We start from the raw sequence: 16,865 nt of genomic DNA on the forward strand, positions 1-16,865 counted from the left end.
CAGTGTTTATTCCATCAAACATTTGACGTCATTTAATGTGCAAAATGAATAAAATCATGAATGACTGTAATCATCATCAGGTCACTTTATTATCCACTTAAAACTTTATTGGCACACAGCAGCTTCCCTGAGCTTTTTACAAAAAGCAAAGTAAACACAGTAACGACTAAATCTGTACAAACAGGCAGGACAATATACAAATTCCCTGTATGTGTCTGCACATATACTTGGCCAATAAACACGATTCTGATTCTGTTACTGAAGAGATCTCATTCATCCATCTTGAAGCTAAATTATGCATTGATTATGTAAGCAGATGATTTACAGGCATTACTTCATTGATTGGAAGACAAACACAAAAAAATAGAGACAATCTCAAACATTGTAACAGCAGTCAGCCTGAGCAGAAGGAAAACGGAGGATTTCTAAACCTGAGACAGTGGAGTTGCACAATGGTGCTGTCATAAAGGTGGCGAGTTCAAATACTTAAAGGGATGAGCTGTTGTTGTTTTTTCACTCATCAGTTGTGGGTAAAGTCAGGGTTTCCATTTGACTTTAGCATCCTGTGCTGGTCACAATCTGATTCTCTGTCCTCTTCAGTGCCTCCTCCTCCTCCTCCTCCTCGAGTGCGCACATTAAATTTCCTGTCCCTCAGAAAACAGCCGAGCCAAACCAGCAGGTCAACGATCACAAATACAGCTGCTGTTATGAAGAATGTTCTCCACGACCACTCGGAGCACTCTGATGGCTACAGAGGACAAGAAGACAGAGCAGAAATGTTAGTTAGCAGTTTTAACTGACTTTTAATGCTTTCAGTTAAAGTTAAAATAAAACATTTTACACTGTAAAGCTCAACATAAAGGTGAGATCTTTTTATACAGTCTGTGTGTCAGTCCTCGGTGGACAGACCACAACCCTCTGTCTTTGCACATCTGTAAGCACATGTTCCTGCTGAACCGCTGCGTCTGAATTTTGACTGTTCTTTGCTGACAGGACCGCTTGCCTTTGGCCTGTCCTACTAATCTTCATGGCCACGTTACTTAAAGTCTTTCAGTCAGTCTGCAGTGATTAAACTGTGGCCGATTAAGGTTTAGAGTGACGTGTGAAACTACTTAAATTCTTACCGTCGGTGTGGTTGTAGGCTGTGAGGTGCTGCTCGGTGGTGGTGGTGATTGTGTGGAGACGTGCAGGTGGACAGCAGAGCGGTGTTTCTCTGTCTTCTCCACGTCACAGTAATACACTCCGTCGTCTCGGAGCTGAGCTCGCTTCACGGTGAGGGACAGGTCTCCTCGCTGGTACCAGTCTGATGGTATGGACACTCGGCTTTCATTATAGCCGTCCCCGTAGGTGATTTGCTTAGACCGAGGATTCAGCTCCAGCACCAGCTTTCCGTCTCTCCTCCAGCGCACAGATTTCACAGCCTGACCGACTGTAACGGAGCGACAGGGCAGGGTGGCACCTTCATCCCGGGGTGCGACAAGTTTATAGGGCAGAAAAACGTGCAACTCTTCCAGCTCCCCCCTCTGTTTGTCGTTGCAGGTAAACGCGTAATAGCCGTGATCGTTGAAATCTGCTCTCTTTAATATCAGAGAGTCGGCGCTGTAAACCACCCGGTTAATGTAACCCGGTCCCGGCTTCCAGACACCGTCAAGAAAGGCGACCAGCTGATCGGTGCCATCCATCAGCTGATGTGTGACTTTTCCCGTCTTGCACTTCTCTGTCAGGGCAAACTTAACATCGTCTCCTGCAGCGGCCTGAATCAGTTTCCCAGACACCCGGCCGATAAAAAGAAGAAGAAGAACAATGTAAGTGAGGCGGACTGATGTAGGACTCATCTTGCACGCGGAGGAAAAATGCGCGCCGTTCACGCGCAAGCTGCCTTTTTATAGTCGGTGGTGGGTGGCGCCGGGGTTCCACACCGTCCGAAAACCGGTCTGAGCCGCATGAGAGCACGATGCCCAATTGGCCAATTGACTTGTCTGAAACAGCGACTCCTATGACTCAACTGTTATTATTATTATTATTATTATTATTATTATTATTATTATTGTTATTGTTATAATAATAATAATAATAATTATTATTATTATTATTATTATTATTATTATTATAGATGGGTAAATGCGTTGTTGCACATGACACAGCCGGCGTTGTTACCCTTTAACCTCAGATACATGTATTTATGCTGTTTTTATGCGTAATAAACGGAATAAAACACTGATCTTGGCACGTCGCCTCCAGCAGGAAGTGATCTGCTGAGCAGGCACTGCTCTCGTTAGCTACCAGGTTCATTTGACGGGGAAAGAAAAGTGAGCTAGAAACAGTCGAAAATGACAAACTGTCCCCACAGTCTGTGCGGTCAGGGAGATAACGACCTTAGAGAGTTGATACCCAGGCTTATGTACACACCGCAGTTTGGAAACAACGTCTGGACTTCAGGTAACATCTTACTAGCTGAACTTGAGCTAACTAGCTAAAACCTTTGGGAAATATCCAGAAAATGTGGAGGTGTTCAGGCGTCCCCATGATTATTGATGCCGCTCAAATACATCCCAGCTAATGAGACACTAGTTAAGTGTTTCAACTGAACCAGAGGAAGGACTAGAACAATGTTTAGCTTAGCACGGCTAATAAGCACGACGACATCGACAACAAAAGTCTGTTTATAATCCACTTTTAGTGTATCTTATGGTTTTATTGAAACTAGTCTTAATTTTTCTGACCCCAGTATAAGAAAGAAGTTACTGCAATATAATTTTAAAGCGTTTTTATTATTCAACTGGCTGCGCAAGCCGTCACTTTCAGTTCTCCACTGTCGCCACCCTGGTCTGAAAACTACTGTTTTTAAAGACCAGAGAGACACGATTAACCAACTGGCCACAGCTGGGTTGACCAGTCTCTCCCCTTAGCACTGCCCCTTAATCCACTGGACCACCCCTCCCCTGCAGCTGAGCCACAAACCAAACCCTGCTGCCACTGTGACATTTCCTACGATTTACCCACCCAGGCCACTCCTGTTCTCTTGAATACCAGGGGCCTGAGGGGTTTTTTTGTCAGTAGGATGGGGCTTAAGTGTGGGTACCTGGGTCCTGCTGGAGGCCAAGGTCTATGGTGGGTAGGTGGTGGAATGTGGTTGTAAGATAGCAAGCTACCGGGGGACTTGACCAGGGTAGGGTGTTGGTCCCTGGGGCCTGCTGGAGGTCAAGCTGGTGGAGGGCGAATGTGTGTGCCAGGGCAAGCTACTGAGGGAGTGGACCAGGTTATGATGCGAGTACCCGGAGCCTGCTGGAGGTCAGGGTCAGGCTTCAGCTTTCTTTCTGTCTGCTCAACTGTCTCAACTGGTTTAATCCCAACATCTGCTCCAGTCTGCACGCAAAATATCCTTGGGCAAGATACTAGATACAGGTTGCTTTTCGATGCATATGCAAATGTTAGCTAGAAAGCAGTGCTCAGAGTAGAAGAACACTTTAGAAGAACATGTCTATTTATTAATACTCAATAATTCCACAACCAGGAGCTTAGCCTTTATTTTCCAGGCTATTTATTTATTTACTCTAATTATTTCTTGTTATTAAAAATGCCAAACTAACTGCAACGCACACATGATCAAAACAGACACAGAACAACCAATTTTATTCACCTTTAAATTCTGTCTAACTAAAACTGGTTTGAATCCGTTAGTGTGACTTTCAATAACTTATAACAAACAAAAGTGACAATATGCAAATATCAAGAATTGCTGGATTTCTTTGTGTCTACATGACTCAACTACGTGGTGCAACACAGTGCACTATGTGTTGCAGTGCACTATGTGCAACACACACTATGTGCTGCAACACACACTATGTGTTGCAGCACATAGTGCACTATGTGCTGCAGCACATACTGTGTGTTGCAGCACATAGTGCACTATGTGCTGCAACACACACTATGTGTTGCAGCACACACTATGTGCTGCAGCACGTAGTCGAGTCATGTAGTTTTCTTTATTTGAATTTCAGCAATCTCTCTCCAGATATTTCACTGGTGATTATTTTTAGTTATAATGAGGTGATCATTGTTATTTATTGACAAAAAGGTCAAAAGCTGTAGTGGAAAAAGTGGCCAGAAATGCACAGGAAGGATTATCATTCCCGAACAGGTCAGCCAAGATTTTTAGCCGTCTTTTCCTGTGCTGAGTCACACATGTGCTGTGATGAAACTTGTTAGACCACAAACATCTGTAGTGTTTCTCATTTTCTCCCTGAGAACTGTGGATGATGTTTAATGATGATGTTTAATCGAAGTCTGATCAGTGGGTTAGTTTGATCCGAAATTTTCCTGCTTTTTCTTCTTTGTATACTTTGAACTAATGAAAAAATGAATCTGGCGCTCACACTGTCTGTGCAGTCTGCCAGCAGGGTGTCAGTAAAGAGCAGTGTTCAGCCCATAAGATCAGTCTGTGTCTTTCTTATTGTTTTGGAGGTAGAACTCTGTCGGCATGTCAAGTTTCTTTCTGACAAATGCAGAATCTTGCAGTAAAATCTGCCATCATTTATCTTTCCGGCGTTTCCATTGTTTATATTGAAGAGTAACAATGATGGAGTGACTGAGCGCTCAAAGTGCCTGTTAGTGTTGGTGTATGAGGTGAAATAGTCCCACTTACTTTTAATTTCAGTTTTCTGTGAGTCACAGCTCAGCAGCATGAGATGTTCATTTATAGCTTTTTGTGGAAGTACATGTTTGCAGATTACATTTGTTTTCTCACTGATCAAGCTAGAGAGGGAGAGCTAGTGTTCTGACTCATGCTGTAGACGAGTGGCTCTACGAGTCCACAGTGTTGGCTTCACTCAACTATGAAGGCAACACTGTGTAAAGAAGTGCTGTCTGTTGTTCAGGGAGGTTTATAATAAAGTGTGGCTTGTGGTGGGTGGTGTTGTGGAAAGTAGTTCCTGTTACATTTGTTGTGGGTCAGGATGCAGCAGGCATGTTAACACTCACAGCTGTGGGTCACATATGCAGTTTGTAGTTCTGTACCTGGTGAACTCTGCGTGAACTCCCAACCAATCAGCATTCAACAGTCTTCTTTGTCCAGTGGGTAGCGGGTGAACACCCCTCTCTTTATGACTTACTCTCAGCAGTCAGGCCCTCGTCCTCCTTCAGGAAGGCCAGGTTTGCGTCTGCTCCTGCTGAGATCTTTGTGTGTGATGCTGACTCGTCTCCTTTGGGCTTGAAGCATTTTTCTCGAGGCTTCTGCAGCAGTAAATCTTTCTGCTGTGGTCCTATTAGCCTTATTCACTGTAATCATTTATAATGTTGTTATTGTTATTAGGCGTGGAAAATTAGTTTAAAAACCAAACATGATTTACACAACTTTCCATTAACCTCAGCGCACCAAACTACCAGTTCTTATATTAAAAAATGGAGAAGAAGGATCGACAAATTCATGGCTTAAAACTATCACAGTAGAACTTCTTCTTTTCTTTTGTTCTCCACTTTCTTCAGTTTACTCTGTTTTTCTTTTTGAGGAAACACTGCACACCAGCTGAGCTGTGTCATGTTTTTCAGCTAACGTTTTCTGCCACACTAGCTCTTTGCATTTAGAGCACAACGTTCAACTTTGGTCTCGTCTGACTTGAGCACCTTCTTCCACAAGTTTGCGGCGTCTCCTACATGGCTCATGGTAAACTGCACTTTTTATGTCTTTCTGTCAACAATGGCTTTCTTCTTGTCACTCTTACAGTTACAGTTGTCCTGTGGACAGATTCTCCCACCTGAGCTGTGGATTTCTGCAGCTTCTTCAGACTGACCATGGGCCTCCTGGAAGCTTCTCTGACCAGGATGACCATGTCTTGGTAGGTTTGCAGTTGTAGCATGCTTTCTCTATTTTTGGATGATGGAGTGCTGCTTGAGATGTTCTTGGGATATTTTTGTATAACCTATCTACAACTTTATCCCTGTCTGGTGACTTCCTTGGTCTTCATGATCCTGTTTATTAGCTAATGTTATCTAACAAACCACTGAGGCTTCACAGAGCGGATGTATTTATAATGAGACTAAATGACACACAGGTCAACTCTATTATCTAATTCGGTGACTCTGAAGGATCTTGATTGCACTGGATTTTAATTAGGGGTATCAGAGTACAGGGGGCTGAACACAAATGCACTGCACACTTTTTAGATTTTTATTTGCTCAAAATAAAATAAAAAAACCCAATATTTTTGTACGACTTCACAACTATGTGCTACTTTGTGTTGGTCCATCACAGAAAATCTCAATAAAAAAACATTTGCGATTGTAATGTGACAAAATGTGTAAAGGTTTAAGGGGTATAAATACTTCAACGCTGAGATTTACAAAAGGGCTGACGATTTTATGGTCGCACTTCTCAAAACTGTAGCACAAATGCACACCAACAAACAAACAAAACTTAATAACACACATAAAATGCAAATGCAGTATGCGCTCATTTCACAATCGGACAGTCAGAAATCTATATGCTCCTCCTGTTTTCACTGATATGATAATGAGTCTGATGGATCAGTGTAGCCACTCCGCACACACACATTAAGTTCAAACCTCACAGAAGTGGCACGCCCAGATACGTCTTTGTTTGAAATTAGTTATTGCTGCTAATAATTTTGGGGGAAATAAATTGATAGAGCATAGGGTCTCGATATTTTGATGATTGACTGTCTCATGGCAACATTTATGTCAGGTTTTGTTGACACTAGTGTAGGAATGTTTGATGACACCGATATTCACAAAGTTTAGCTTTGAGGACATCATTTGCAGTGAAAGCGTGATAAATCACTGTGTGTCTTATTGCAATACTCAGAATGTTGCAAAATGTTTATAAATCACATTAATCTACTATCATGAGGGAAGTATTGTAATAAGATCCTATCGTGGGCTGTCTGGGGATTCCCGCCTCTAGTTGCCCACTGTATTTATTCACTGATCTGCAGCATTAACATCCATCAGCACAGCCCCAGCAGGCAGCCAGTGTAAACCACAGTGATTCATGTCATAATATTTATTGAAGGCTGTGTGGGAGTGCTGCTGTGGAGCTAACTGCTTTATGTTTCCTTTAACAGGGGTAAAGCAGCTATCTTTTTGCCACAGTTGCACTAGTGCACCTAACTTTTTTCTTAGGCTCACCAGCACAAAAGTTAGGCACGCCCACATTTTTCAACCGCGTCACTTAACACCGCAGTTTTACATGTGCACTTTTTTGGGGGGGGAAATTTGCTGTCCATATAAACAATATTGATTTGTAAATGATTAACTAACAATCTTGTCAACCCAAAGTTCTTTATTTGGAGCACAGTTGTACAAGAAACGTTACTGAAAAAGGGCTGGTGCTTAAGGTGCTTTGGCACTCTTTGGCAATATTTTAGACAATGTTAAACTTCATCATCATCTCAGCCTCCTCTGATGACCTGTTTTCTGCTGCCTGCCACTGAAAGGCAGTGGGGGAGAGAGCACACCACTTCTGTCCTCACTGGAGATGATGTCACTGATTTCTATAATCCATTCAATTCCGATTCACAAGGTCCTGATTTGATTCGATTCAGTCAGAAATATTATAATTCCGATCATTTATTAGCACTGATACATGTGAGACTTCATCAGAGGTGTGAGCATCACAGCAGATGCCTTTGTGTCAAAGCAACTGAGGATAAAACACAGAAAAACATGAAGGAGACTTTGCTGCCCTGGCTTTTTATAGCAGATAACCTTAAAAATGTTCTGCAGTAGATCAAAGACTGAATAAAAACACGAATCAACATATAAACATTCCCTGATGCTGCTGAAGTGAAGCAGAGCAAAGTTACAGAGGTCTCATTGGAGACGCAGCCAAGCGTATTTCAATTTTGCATAATTTGAAAAAGTTTACATTTCTTCATTATTCAACAGCAGAAATGAGGCTTTCTTGTCCAACGTCATTTAAGTGAAAAGAAAAGAAAAGAAAAAAAGACAGCGGCCAACAGCGCTGTACACAACGGTAGATTGGTGGGTAGTAAGCAAGCGAATAATGCAGAAAATTGAGCTTTTTAAATGGGAAACTGTTCTTAAATTACACAGAGAGAGAGAGAAAAAGCTGTGCAGGAAGTGTGATTTTTATCGTGGTGGAAGCAAAACAGCAAAAGTAGCAGGAAATGAATGACCAACCGTTTCCTGCTACTTGCGGAGCACATTTGATAAGTGAGGAAATGAAGGAGGAAATGAATGACCAACATTTCCTCATTTATCAAATGTGCTCCTCAAGTAGCAGGAAATGAATGTGGTCATTCATTTCTTGTACTTGAGGAGCACATTTATCAAATGTGCAGCGTAGTTTGAATCTTCAGCTTCTTTTGCTGCTGGTTCAGTCAATTTTGGTTGGAAACACAAAGCGTGGACCCGCCTACGCATCAGAATCAGTGAGATGTTCAGACATCTCACTGTCTGAAACCAGACATCTCACTGCACAAGACGTGCCGTCGGGTGGCTTTCTCACCCGACGGCACGTCTTTCTCACTCAGATGTGCCGTCGGGTGAGAAAGCCAAGAAAGAGAAAGCTGATTCTGATTCGTCGGGTCTGCGCTCTGTGTTTACGTTTATATCAACAGACACATTATGCCCATGGGCATAATGTGTCTGTTGACCACACAGAGACTTTCAGAGTTGGAGAGACTTTGCAGAATGATGGAGATGGTTTGGTGGTCCAGGTGAAGTCGTTTGAGATGTCACATCCCAGGAACTTGATGCTGTTAACAGTCTCTGGATGCTGACTGGTGTGTGGGCTGAGAGAGTCTTCCTGAAGTCAACGATCATCTCCTTGGTTTTGTCCACATTCAGTGACAGGTTGTTCTCATTGCACCAGAACGCCAGCTGCTGAACCTCATCTCTGTACACTGACTCATCGTTGCTGCTGGTGAGTCCAACCACGGTTTTGTCATCAGCAAACGTGGTTACAGCTGTGTAGAGCGGTGCAGTCATGTGTCAGGAGAGTGAACAACAGTGGGCTGAGAACACAGCCCTGAGGAGCTCCTGTGTTTAGCCTGATGGTGCTGGAGAGGTTGTCGCCAATTTGGACGGACTGAGGCCTCTGACAGGAAATCTAGTATCTGCAGAGAGCGGTACTCAGTTCCAACTTGCTGAGTTAGTCAAACAGTTTTTGGGGGATAATGGAAACCCTCTGTTGTTAGTGTCACAGCTGCCGAGGCAAGCCCTGGGGTATTTGTGGAGAAAGGGACCCAAAATGCAACATGCAAAGGCTGTGATGTGAGTGAGTGTTTTTTTACAAGTGACCAAAGTGGCAGAAACTGGGAACGAGGAATGAAAAGCTACCAAAACCTATACTGGGAAAACTAAAGTCAAACCTGAAAACATGACACGAGACGCAGAACAATGAGCAAAACACCGTCAAACGCAGACGAACCAACAAAGAGCACAGACCGACACCCACTATAAATACACACACAAGCTAATCAGGCATTGAAGCACAGCTGACCCTAATTCACGTGATGACAGGAAGACACAAGCTAAACACAGAAATAACAGACACAGACCTTCAAAGTAAAACAGGAAGTACACAGTTTTACAATCACACACTCAAGGACATGAACAAAACGCCGGGAGAGCGCGCGGGCAGGTATAACAAGACACAAAAACCAAAAAACTTTAAGGACTGATACAAAATCAGAAGAAACTAGAATATAATAGTAATAAACTCAAAACGCTGAGTCAGCGACACAGGACCATAACAGTTAGGATGTTGGGTACAATGAAGATTTCTTGACCAAGCATACATTCTCAGATTTTTGCTGCACATGTCGCTGGCAATGACTCAAGAGGACTCCCTCTCAGTTCGGGGAAATGTGGTGGACTGAGGTGAATTTGTTGAGACGTGCTTTTCCCCCCCCTCGATTCTAGAGTCAAATGTGAGGCCATCTGTCTGACAGCTAAAGCTTGGTTCAAACTGGCTGCTTTTCATAACTGACATGTGTGCATAAAGAATTTTATGATAACATCAAATACAGTACTGTTAAGTTCAAGATGGTGCTTAATGATCAAAGTGTGAGAACAAATGTGTACGAGTGAAGAGTAACAGGTGAGGGGGAATATATGCTGCTGCTTCACTGTGGTTAGATGTGTGAATGAATGAAGACTTAATCTGACACCATCGAGTAAAATGTCCAAAGGAAAAATTGTTTTAAATGTGCTGATATGACTTTCATCCAGATGTAAAGACAGAGTGAAAAACTATTAAACTACTGATAGATGATCACCATTAATATCAGTTAAAACAGTGACTGAGAGCACAAAAGATCACATTAGTTAATTTTCTGTTTGTGTTCCTGTCATGTTTTAAACACAAACGTTAGAGATGTCTTACAGTATACAGCAGTCTAATGGTCCTGTGTGTGTGTGTGTGTGTGCGTGTGTGTGTGTGTGTGTGTGTGTGTGTGTGTGAGAGAGAGAGTCGTCTTTTATCAGTATTGATGGTGTTTAAACAGGAAATTACAATCACAATGTAACTGAAGTAGCTTTGAGTGGTTCAGTCATTCAATAGTAGATTAGCGTTAGTTTAGTGTCACTGAGCTACTGAATGAGTCCACTGAGCTTCAGCTGACAGACGGCCAGCCTGTCAGCTGTCTGACAGTTTTGTTGTGAGTGCAGTGGAAGTGAGTGTAGAGAGAGGGAGAGACCAGGCCTCACTGTTGGGCCATCACTGATGTTATTGTGACAGTCAGAACAAAATGCCCATGGCCTGAATTTAAAAAGTGGACTCCAGACGACTAATGCCCTCAGTTTGTTCCACTTTCAGTTACATTCAAGCACTCATATTATTGCTGAATGAACCAGTAACCCTTACCAGCAAAGTCCCAGATTCAGAGACCTACGTCCTGACTGTAAAACTGCTGCTTGAACAATGCTGATCATTTTAGTGCAAATTTGGCAGCAGGTCAAAGTTATGTCTGTGTGAAGGACTGAAACCTGCCTGGTTACACAGAAACTTCCTTTGACAGTTCTTATGATACACAAGCGAGTACACAGTTTACTCCACTGTAGGTCTTATTGGTCTGTTTCTACATGCTGAAATACGTACTTGCCCTTCGTGGTGGTAATGCAGGCTTTTAGGGGCAGCCAGTTTAGGCAGAGCTGGCTGGATGTTTATATTTGTTCTGAGATAAATGCTGGAAGGAGTGTGTGTGAATTTCTGTGTAACCTAATAAGCGTTCACATCTTCCCTTGTTTTCTTCTTCTTTTTGCGTCAGTCTCTGTTCACTCACTTGAATGTGAAACACTTCCACTATGACCAATGCTGAGATTACTCAGCAGTTTCTGTTTTAGACCTGTGACTTTAGTTGCAGTATTTAGGAAAGCTTTTCACATTTGACCTCTTTGTTCATTAATGCAGGTACGCTGGATTCTTCTGATACTGACTTAAGAGTGTCCAGCAGGCTGACAGTCAACATCTGGTAAGAAATCTTGTGCTTTCTCTCTTTTGATGAACTGCCCTTTTCTTTATGTGTAATACAAAATCCAGCATTGATCATAAAGGTAGTAAAGCAGGCGACATCTTTTTGCCTATTGATTGATTGCTCTGTGATTTAAATTTAGGGCGCTATTTTTATCAGGATATATCAACAAATTTTGTTATATTATTCACAACAATATAGGAAAAAATACTGAATAAAGTGTGTTGTTAATTCAAAAAAATTAAGAACACACTTCTTTGTTTGAACTCATTTGTTGATGCTTGGTTCACATTCCTGCCTGCTTGTTTCTCTTCACTTACGCACTGTCACAGTTTGGGTGTTATCAGTGTAAAGTTTAGACTAAGCTTCAGGTTCCAGCCTGCCTTGAAGACGAGGAGTGTGAGTCAGTGCACATGACTGACACCATCAAATATATTTAAAGTTAACCAGTTACTCCACTCATTTTACACTCATGCATAGTTCATATGCTTTGTGTTACACTCACCGGTTCTGTAGTAAATCCCACACAGTTAGTCTGGAGTCATTAATTACAGAGAAATTTTCAGAGTTTTCATCTCAGAAAATTAAGAACATTATTTTAGGCTTAGAAAGCTGCAATTTTACTGCAGAATTTCAAACAGTGCAACATTTAAGAAGTTTCGTCTTCCTTTCTCTGTTTCCTCTTTCAACATTTCTTTGTTTCACTTTTAACCAAAACGTGCAGTTGAAACGTGACACACAGGTTGATTGGCTCGATTCTGTCATTGCAGTGGAGTGAATACTGAAGGGAAAGTTATTTGCATATACTACAGACACACTATAGATGGATAGGAATCCTTCACAGTTTGAACATCACATTAACATGAAATTGGGCAGATTTAGTGACATTTTGAACATTCACTAAGTGCTGTGCAGCTGAGTGACTTCAGTCTATTTATGCGTTACCTCTTTGTTGTGGTCTGGCACATACTGTGCATTCACACACAGTTAAAATGTGGTTTTATTTGCATAAACTGCTGAGGAGCATCAGTTCATTCATGCACAAGTAAACACAAAACCCCATTTGAGTTTTGATCCTGAGGATCAACTGAGGATGATCCTCTTCTTAGTATCATAAAGGATGGGTACTCGAGAGGGGATATTTGATTAGTCACAGTGAGTGAGTGACAAATCTCTGTAGGGTCTTCTGAAGCAAAACATGAAGAAACAAGTGGTGGTTCAAGACTTTTGCACAGCACTGTGTAACTGTATAGCTGTACTCATAAATGCCCCACTTGTTCCAGGATGTTGAAGTGTGCATTTGTTGACACTTGGTTCACCTTCACTGCCTGCTTGTTTCTCTTTACTCGTGTCATCACAGTCTGGTTGTTGTCCACAGTGTATGTTTGCCTCAGGCAGTGAAAACAAACTTTGCAAAATACCCAGATATGAGGAATGAAACTATAGAGATTCAGTTCTCAAGTGTGTACCACTTGTTTGCATTACATGGCTCAACAAAACGTGAAACCTCAGCAAACTCTTGATTGTGTTTTATCTTTGATTCTGTTTTTTCTTTTTTTTAGTCTCTGTGCACTCTCCCTTGAACTTCTTTCACATCTACTTCAGATTAGTTTTGACTTGACCTACTTTAGTGCTTAATAAAGAATATAACAAATACAGCAGCAAAAGCAGCACTGGCACTGATGAGTGCAGAATTCAATGATCTGTGCATTTTGTTGCTGTTCATTTAAAGGGGTGAAGCAGGACATGTTGTCTTCAGTCAGTGACAGCATTCACGTTGCGCTGTCACCATGTAACCACATCCCTGTAATCAAAACAGTGTAAACCATGTTAAGGTTCCAGCCTGCCTCGAAGACAGGGAGTGTGAGTGTGCACATAACCGGCACCATCAAATATATTTAACCAGTTACTCCACTCATTTTACACTCATGCATAGTTCATATGCTTTGTGTCATGCTCACCAGTTCTGTAGTAAATCCCACCCAGTCAGTCTATATACACTGTAAGGATCTTTTAAGTGTGTCTGTTTGGAGTCATTAATCAGAAAAACCCCTTTAGTCGTTTGAATTTTCAGCTTTGATCTTAGAAAACTGTGAAAACCATCTTAGGTCTTGTTTACAGCTTAGGAAGCTTCAGTCTAACTCGACAGCTTCAGACAGTGAAACATTTTAAGAAGTTTTGCTCTTCCTTTGTCTGTTTTTTATGTTTTTACTTTGGGACAGTCGAATATACAACTTCAAAACATCTTCAGAGCTCTTTGTTTTACTTTTAACCAAAAACTGTGGAGTTACAACATGAAACATGTTTAAACACCACATCAAGCATTCTATCCATTATTCCATCGATTAATCGAGTAATTGAAAAGGAATAACATTTGTCTTCTGAGCAATGATAAATATTCAAAAGGGAAAAAAACTGAGAATACACAGTACGTCTCTCTCACTCTCTTTCTCTCTGAGAAAGTGCAAACATCTGCATGAACTGAGTCATTCAGAAATTTCAAAGACCTCAGATTATTTGCGATACTTTCACAACGCCTCCTCTTCTTTGTGCTCCGCAGAATATTCTGCATCTGTCCGTCTGTGGTTTTAACTCGATATCTTGTTCGTGTGAGCCTTTTTTTGCTGTCACGTAGACATTTGTGGAGTCTTTGTAAGAGAGAAATGTGTGTATTTTTTTTCTGTTCTTCCTGTCTGCATTCTGCATCCATGCAGCTGGAGCTTACCCTCCCCCGTCCTTTACAACATATTCATCCGCTCAGTGTTGTCACCCTCTACTTTTTTCTTCTTTTCAAGGATTTTACTGGCTGGAGCAATTTTCTCTTAGGAAACCAACACAAACTGGGATAAATGTAACTACTGTTGCTGATTACTTACTTATTGATTACCGTACTGTTACTTAAGCTTGCTTTGAGCTCTGTGTGGTTTATTTTTTGGAAAAATTGACTCACAGTGAGAGTCAAACTTTCGTTATTACATCATGGCTGAACTACCCTTAGAGGTTGTTTTTTTAAACCAAAACCAAGTGACACAGTGTTGTATCTTTTATCTACCTGCACTGTGACACTCTGAGGTGTTGTTATGGGCCATACATAATGTTACTGATGTGCAGACGTTAAGAAGGCGGACAGTGAAACTCTGTTGCATGTTTCTTTGTGACTAATGCAGTAAAATCTTGACTTAGGATAAAATAATAATGTGGGAAAACAGTCTGACTGCAAAGCAAGGTTGCACGATAGAGCAAGGTTTTCATAGAAAATGAAGGAATTTGGTACATTTTTCGTGAAGCTTGATGCTTTTTGTCTTGCAACAATAATATTACACATTTATTTCTGCATCTCTGTATACCAGTGTTTATTTTTCCTGCTGCTTGGTGGCTCAGATTGGAGTGTAACATTGATGCAGATGTTAATTTGTTCAACTTCAGTGACTCACAGTGTGTGTTAGTGTTTGTGTATAAGGTGAAATTGGTCCTTACATTTAATGAACATGTTTCTGTGTGTTACAGTTTGGCTTTCACTGAGAGCTTTCCTGGACAGTTTTTATTTGATTCTCGTTCTGTATATGAAGTGTGAGGTTTCATGTTGAGGATCTTCTAAAAGAATCCACCCTTAGTTTTATCAGTGTATAAATAGTTTTCCAGGAATACATATACAGACGTGACATGAATGTTGGCTGCACTCATTCAGACAGGATTTCCTTCCTCTTTTTTTAACAAATATTTTCCCTCACCTTTCATTTGTCCCTACTACTCATGACTTCCCAGAGGTTTAACAAAAAAGATGTTTTTATTACTTTTAAGAAAAAGTCTAAAGGGCAAAAAAATAAAAAAAATACTGATGTCTGAGGAAGCCTGTGGTTTTTTGTTGTTTCCTTTTTTTTATATAAAGGCCTGATACTTGGTCGGTTACCCAGTGGTGACTAATAGTTTTTTGGGAGTGACCTTATTGGTACAAAAGTGTGTGTGTGTGTGTGTGTGTGTGTGTGTGTGTGTGTGTGTGTGTGTGTGTGTGTGTGTGTGTGTGTGTGTGTGTGTGTGTGTGTGTGTGTTTTAATGATTAATATCACTCAAGACCACTTGGAAAATGACAAAGTCTGGCTGCTCTGAAGCAAAATATGAAGAAGCAAGGAGTGACACAAGACTTCTCTTCACACTCTATAACAGCTGTGCTCACAAATGACTCACTCGGTCACATTAAGATCAAAGCTGTGCTGAATGTGTAAAAAGAGTGTAGCTATTGCAGTAAACAGTGTGTTAGGTAGAGGAGTTGCACAGGGAAATGGTCACAGGCTGGAATGACTTCCTGTGTCGTTCAGTGGTGGTTTTTGGTAATCTCAGTCACTCACTGAATGTGTTCCTGTGGCTAGCCAGTACATGTGTGGGTGGGAGGAGTTATCCAACATTGTCTTTATCTTGGACAACATTCGCCTCTCTGACACCACCTTAAGAGAGTCCATCAGCAACCCTCTACTCCCCCAGCATGCAACAGCATAGAGGATCGCACTGACCACAACAGACACGTAGAAAATCCTGAGCATTGTCCGACAGATGTTGAAGGACCTCAACTGCCTCAAAAAATAGAGACGACTCTGGCCCTTCCTGTAAAGTGCTGTAGTGTTTTTAGCCCAGTCCAGTTTGTCAGTGTATACTTCGAGGTATTTATAGTCCTCCACAATGTCAACACTGACCCCCTGGATTGAAACAGGGGTCAAGTGTTTCCTGGTCTTCCTGAAGTCCACGATCAATTCCTTGGTCTTTGCCATGTTGAGCTGCAGATGATTCTGCTCACACCACGTGACAAAGGAGTCGACCACAGCCCGGTACTCTCTCATCATCCCTGCTGATGCATCCAACCACCGCAGAGTCATCAGAAAACCTCTGAAGATGGCAGGTCTCCGTGCAGTGGCTGAAGGGTGAAGAGGAAGGGGGAGAGGACAGTCCCCTGTGGTGCCCCTGTGTTGCTGATTACCTTGTCAGACACACACTGTGAAGGATGCACATATTGTGGTCTTCCTGTCAGGTAATCAACAATCCAGGACACCAAAGAAGCATCCACCTGCATCGCTGCTAACTTATCACCCAGGAGGGTCGGCTTGATGGTGTTGAAAGCACTGGAAAAGTAAAAAAACACATGACCCTCACAGTGCTCGCCGGCTGGTCCAGATGGGTGTAGACATGATTAAGTAGGTAGATGATGGCGTCCACGGCTCCGAGGCATGGCTGGCAAATTAAAGGGGATCCTGATGTGGTCTGACTATGGGTCGGAGCTATTCCAGGATGATGGGAGGTCAGTGCCACAGGCCTGTAATCCTGGGGGGCCACTGGGATGTGGCGTCTTTGGTACAAGGACGAGGCAGGATGTCTTCCACAGCACTGGGACCCTCTGCAGACTCAGACTCAGCATGAACAGTT

The 16,865-nt window shown here is 42.0% G+C and overlaps 1 protein-coding gene across 1 annotated transcript; it reads right to left on the reverse strand.

Moving 5' to 3' along the window:
- Positions 1-10: 10 nt before the first annotated feature.
- On the reverse strand, positions 11-1,844 carry LOC120718250. Its single transcript, XM_040006687.1, has 2 exons — positions 1,125-1,844; positions 11-748 (listed from the first exon to the last, which is right to left on the reverse strand). Exons 1-2 carry the CDS (start codon positions 1,833-1,835, stop codon positions 521-523), a joined length of 939 nt encoding a protein of 312 aa, XP_039862621.1. The 5' UTR covers positions 1,836-1,844; the 3' UTR covers positions 11-520.
- Positions 1,845-16,865: the final 15,021 nt, after the last annotated feature.

The sequence above is a fragment of the Simochromis diagramma genome, unplaced genomic scaffold (assembly GCF_900408965.1).
Source record: "Simochromis diagramma unplaced genomic scaffold, fSimDia1.1 OVJJ01000524.1, whole genome shotgun sequence".
Lineage (NCBI taxonomy): Eukaryota > Metazoa > Chordata > Actinopteri > Cichliformes > Cichlidae > Simochromis > Simochromis diagramma.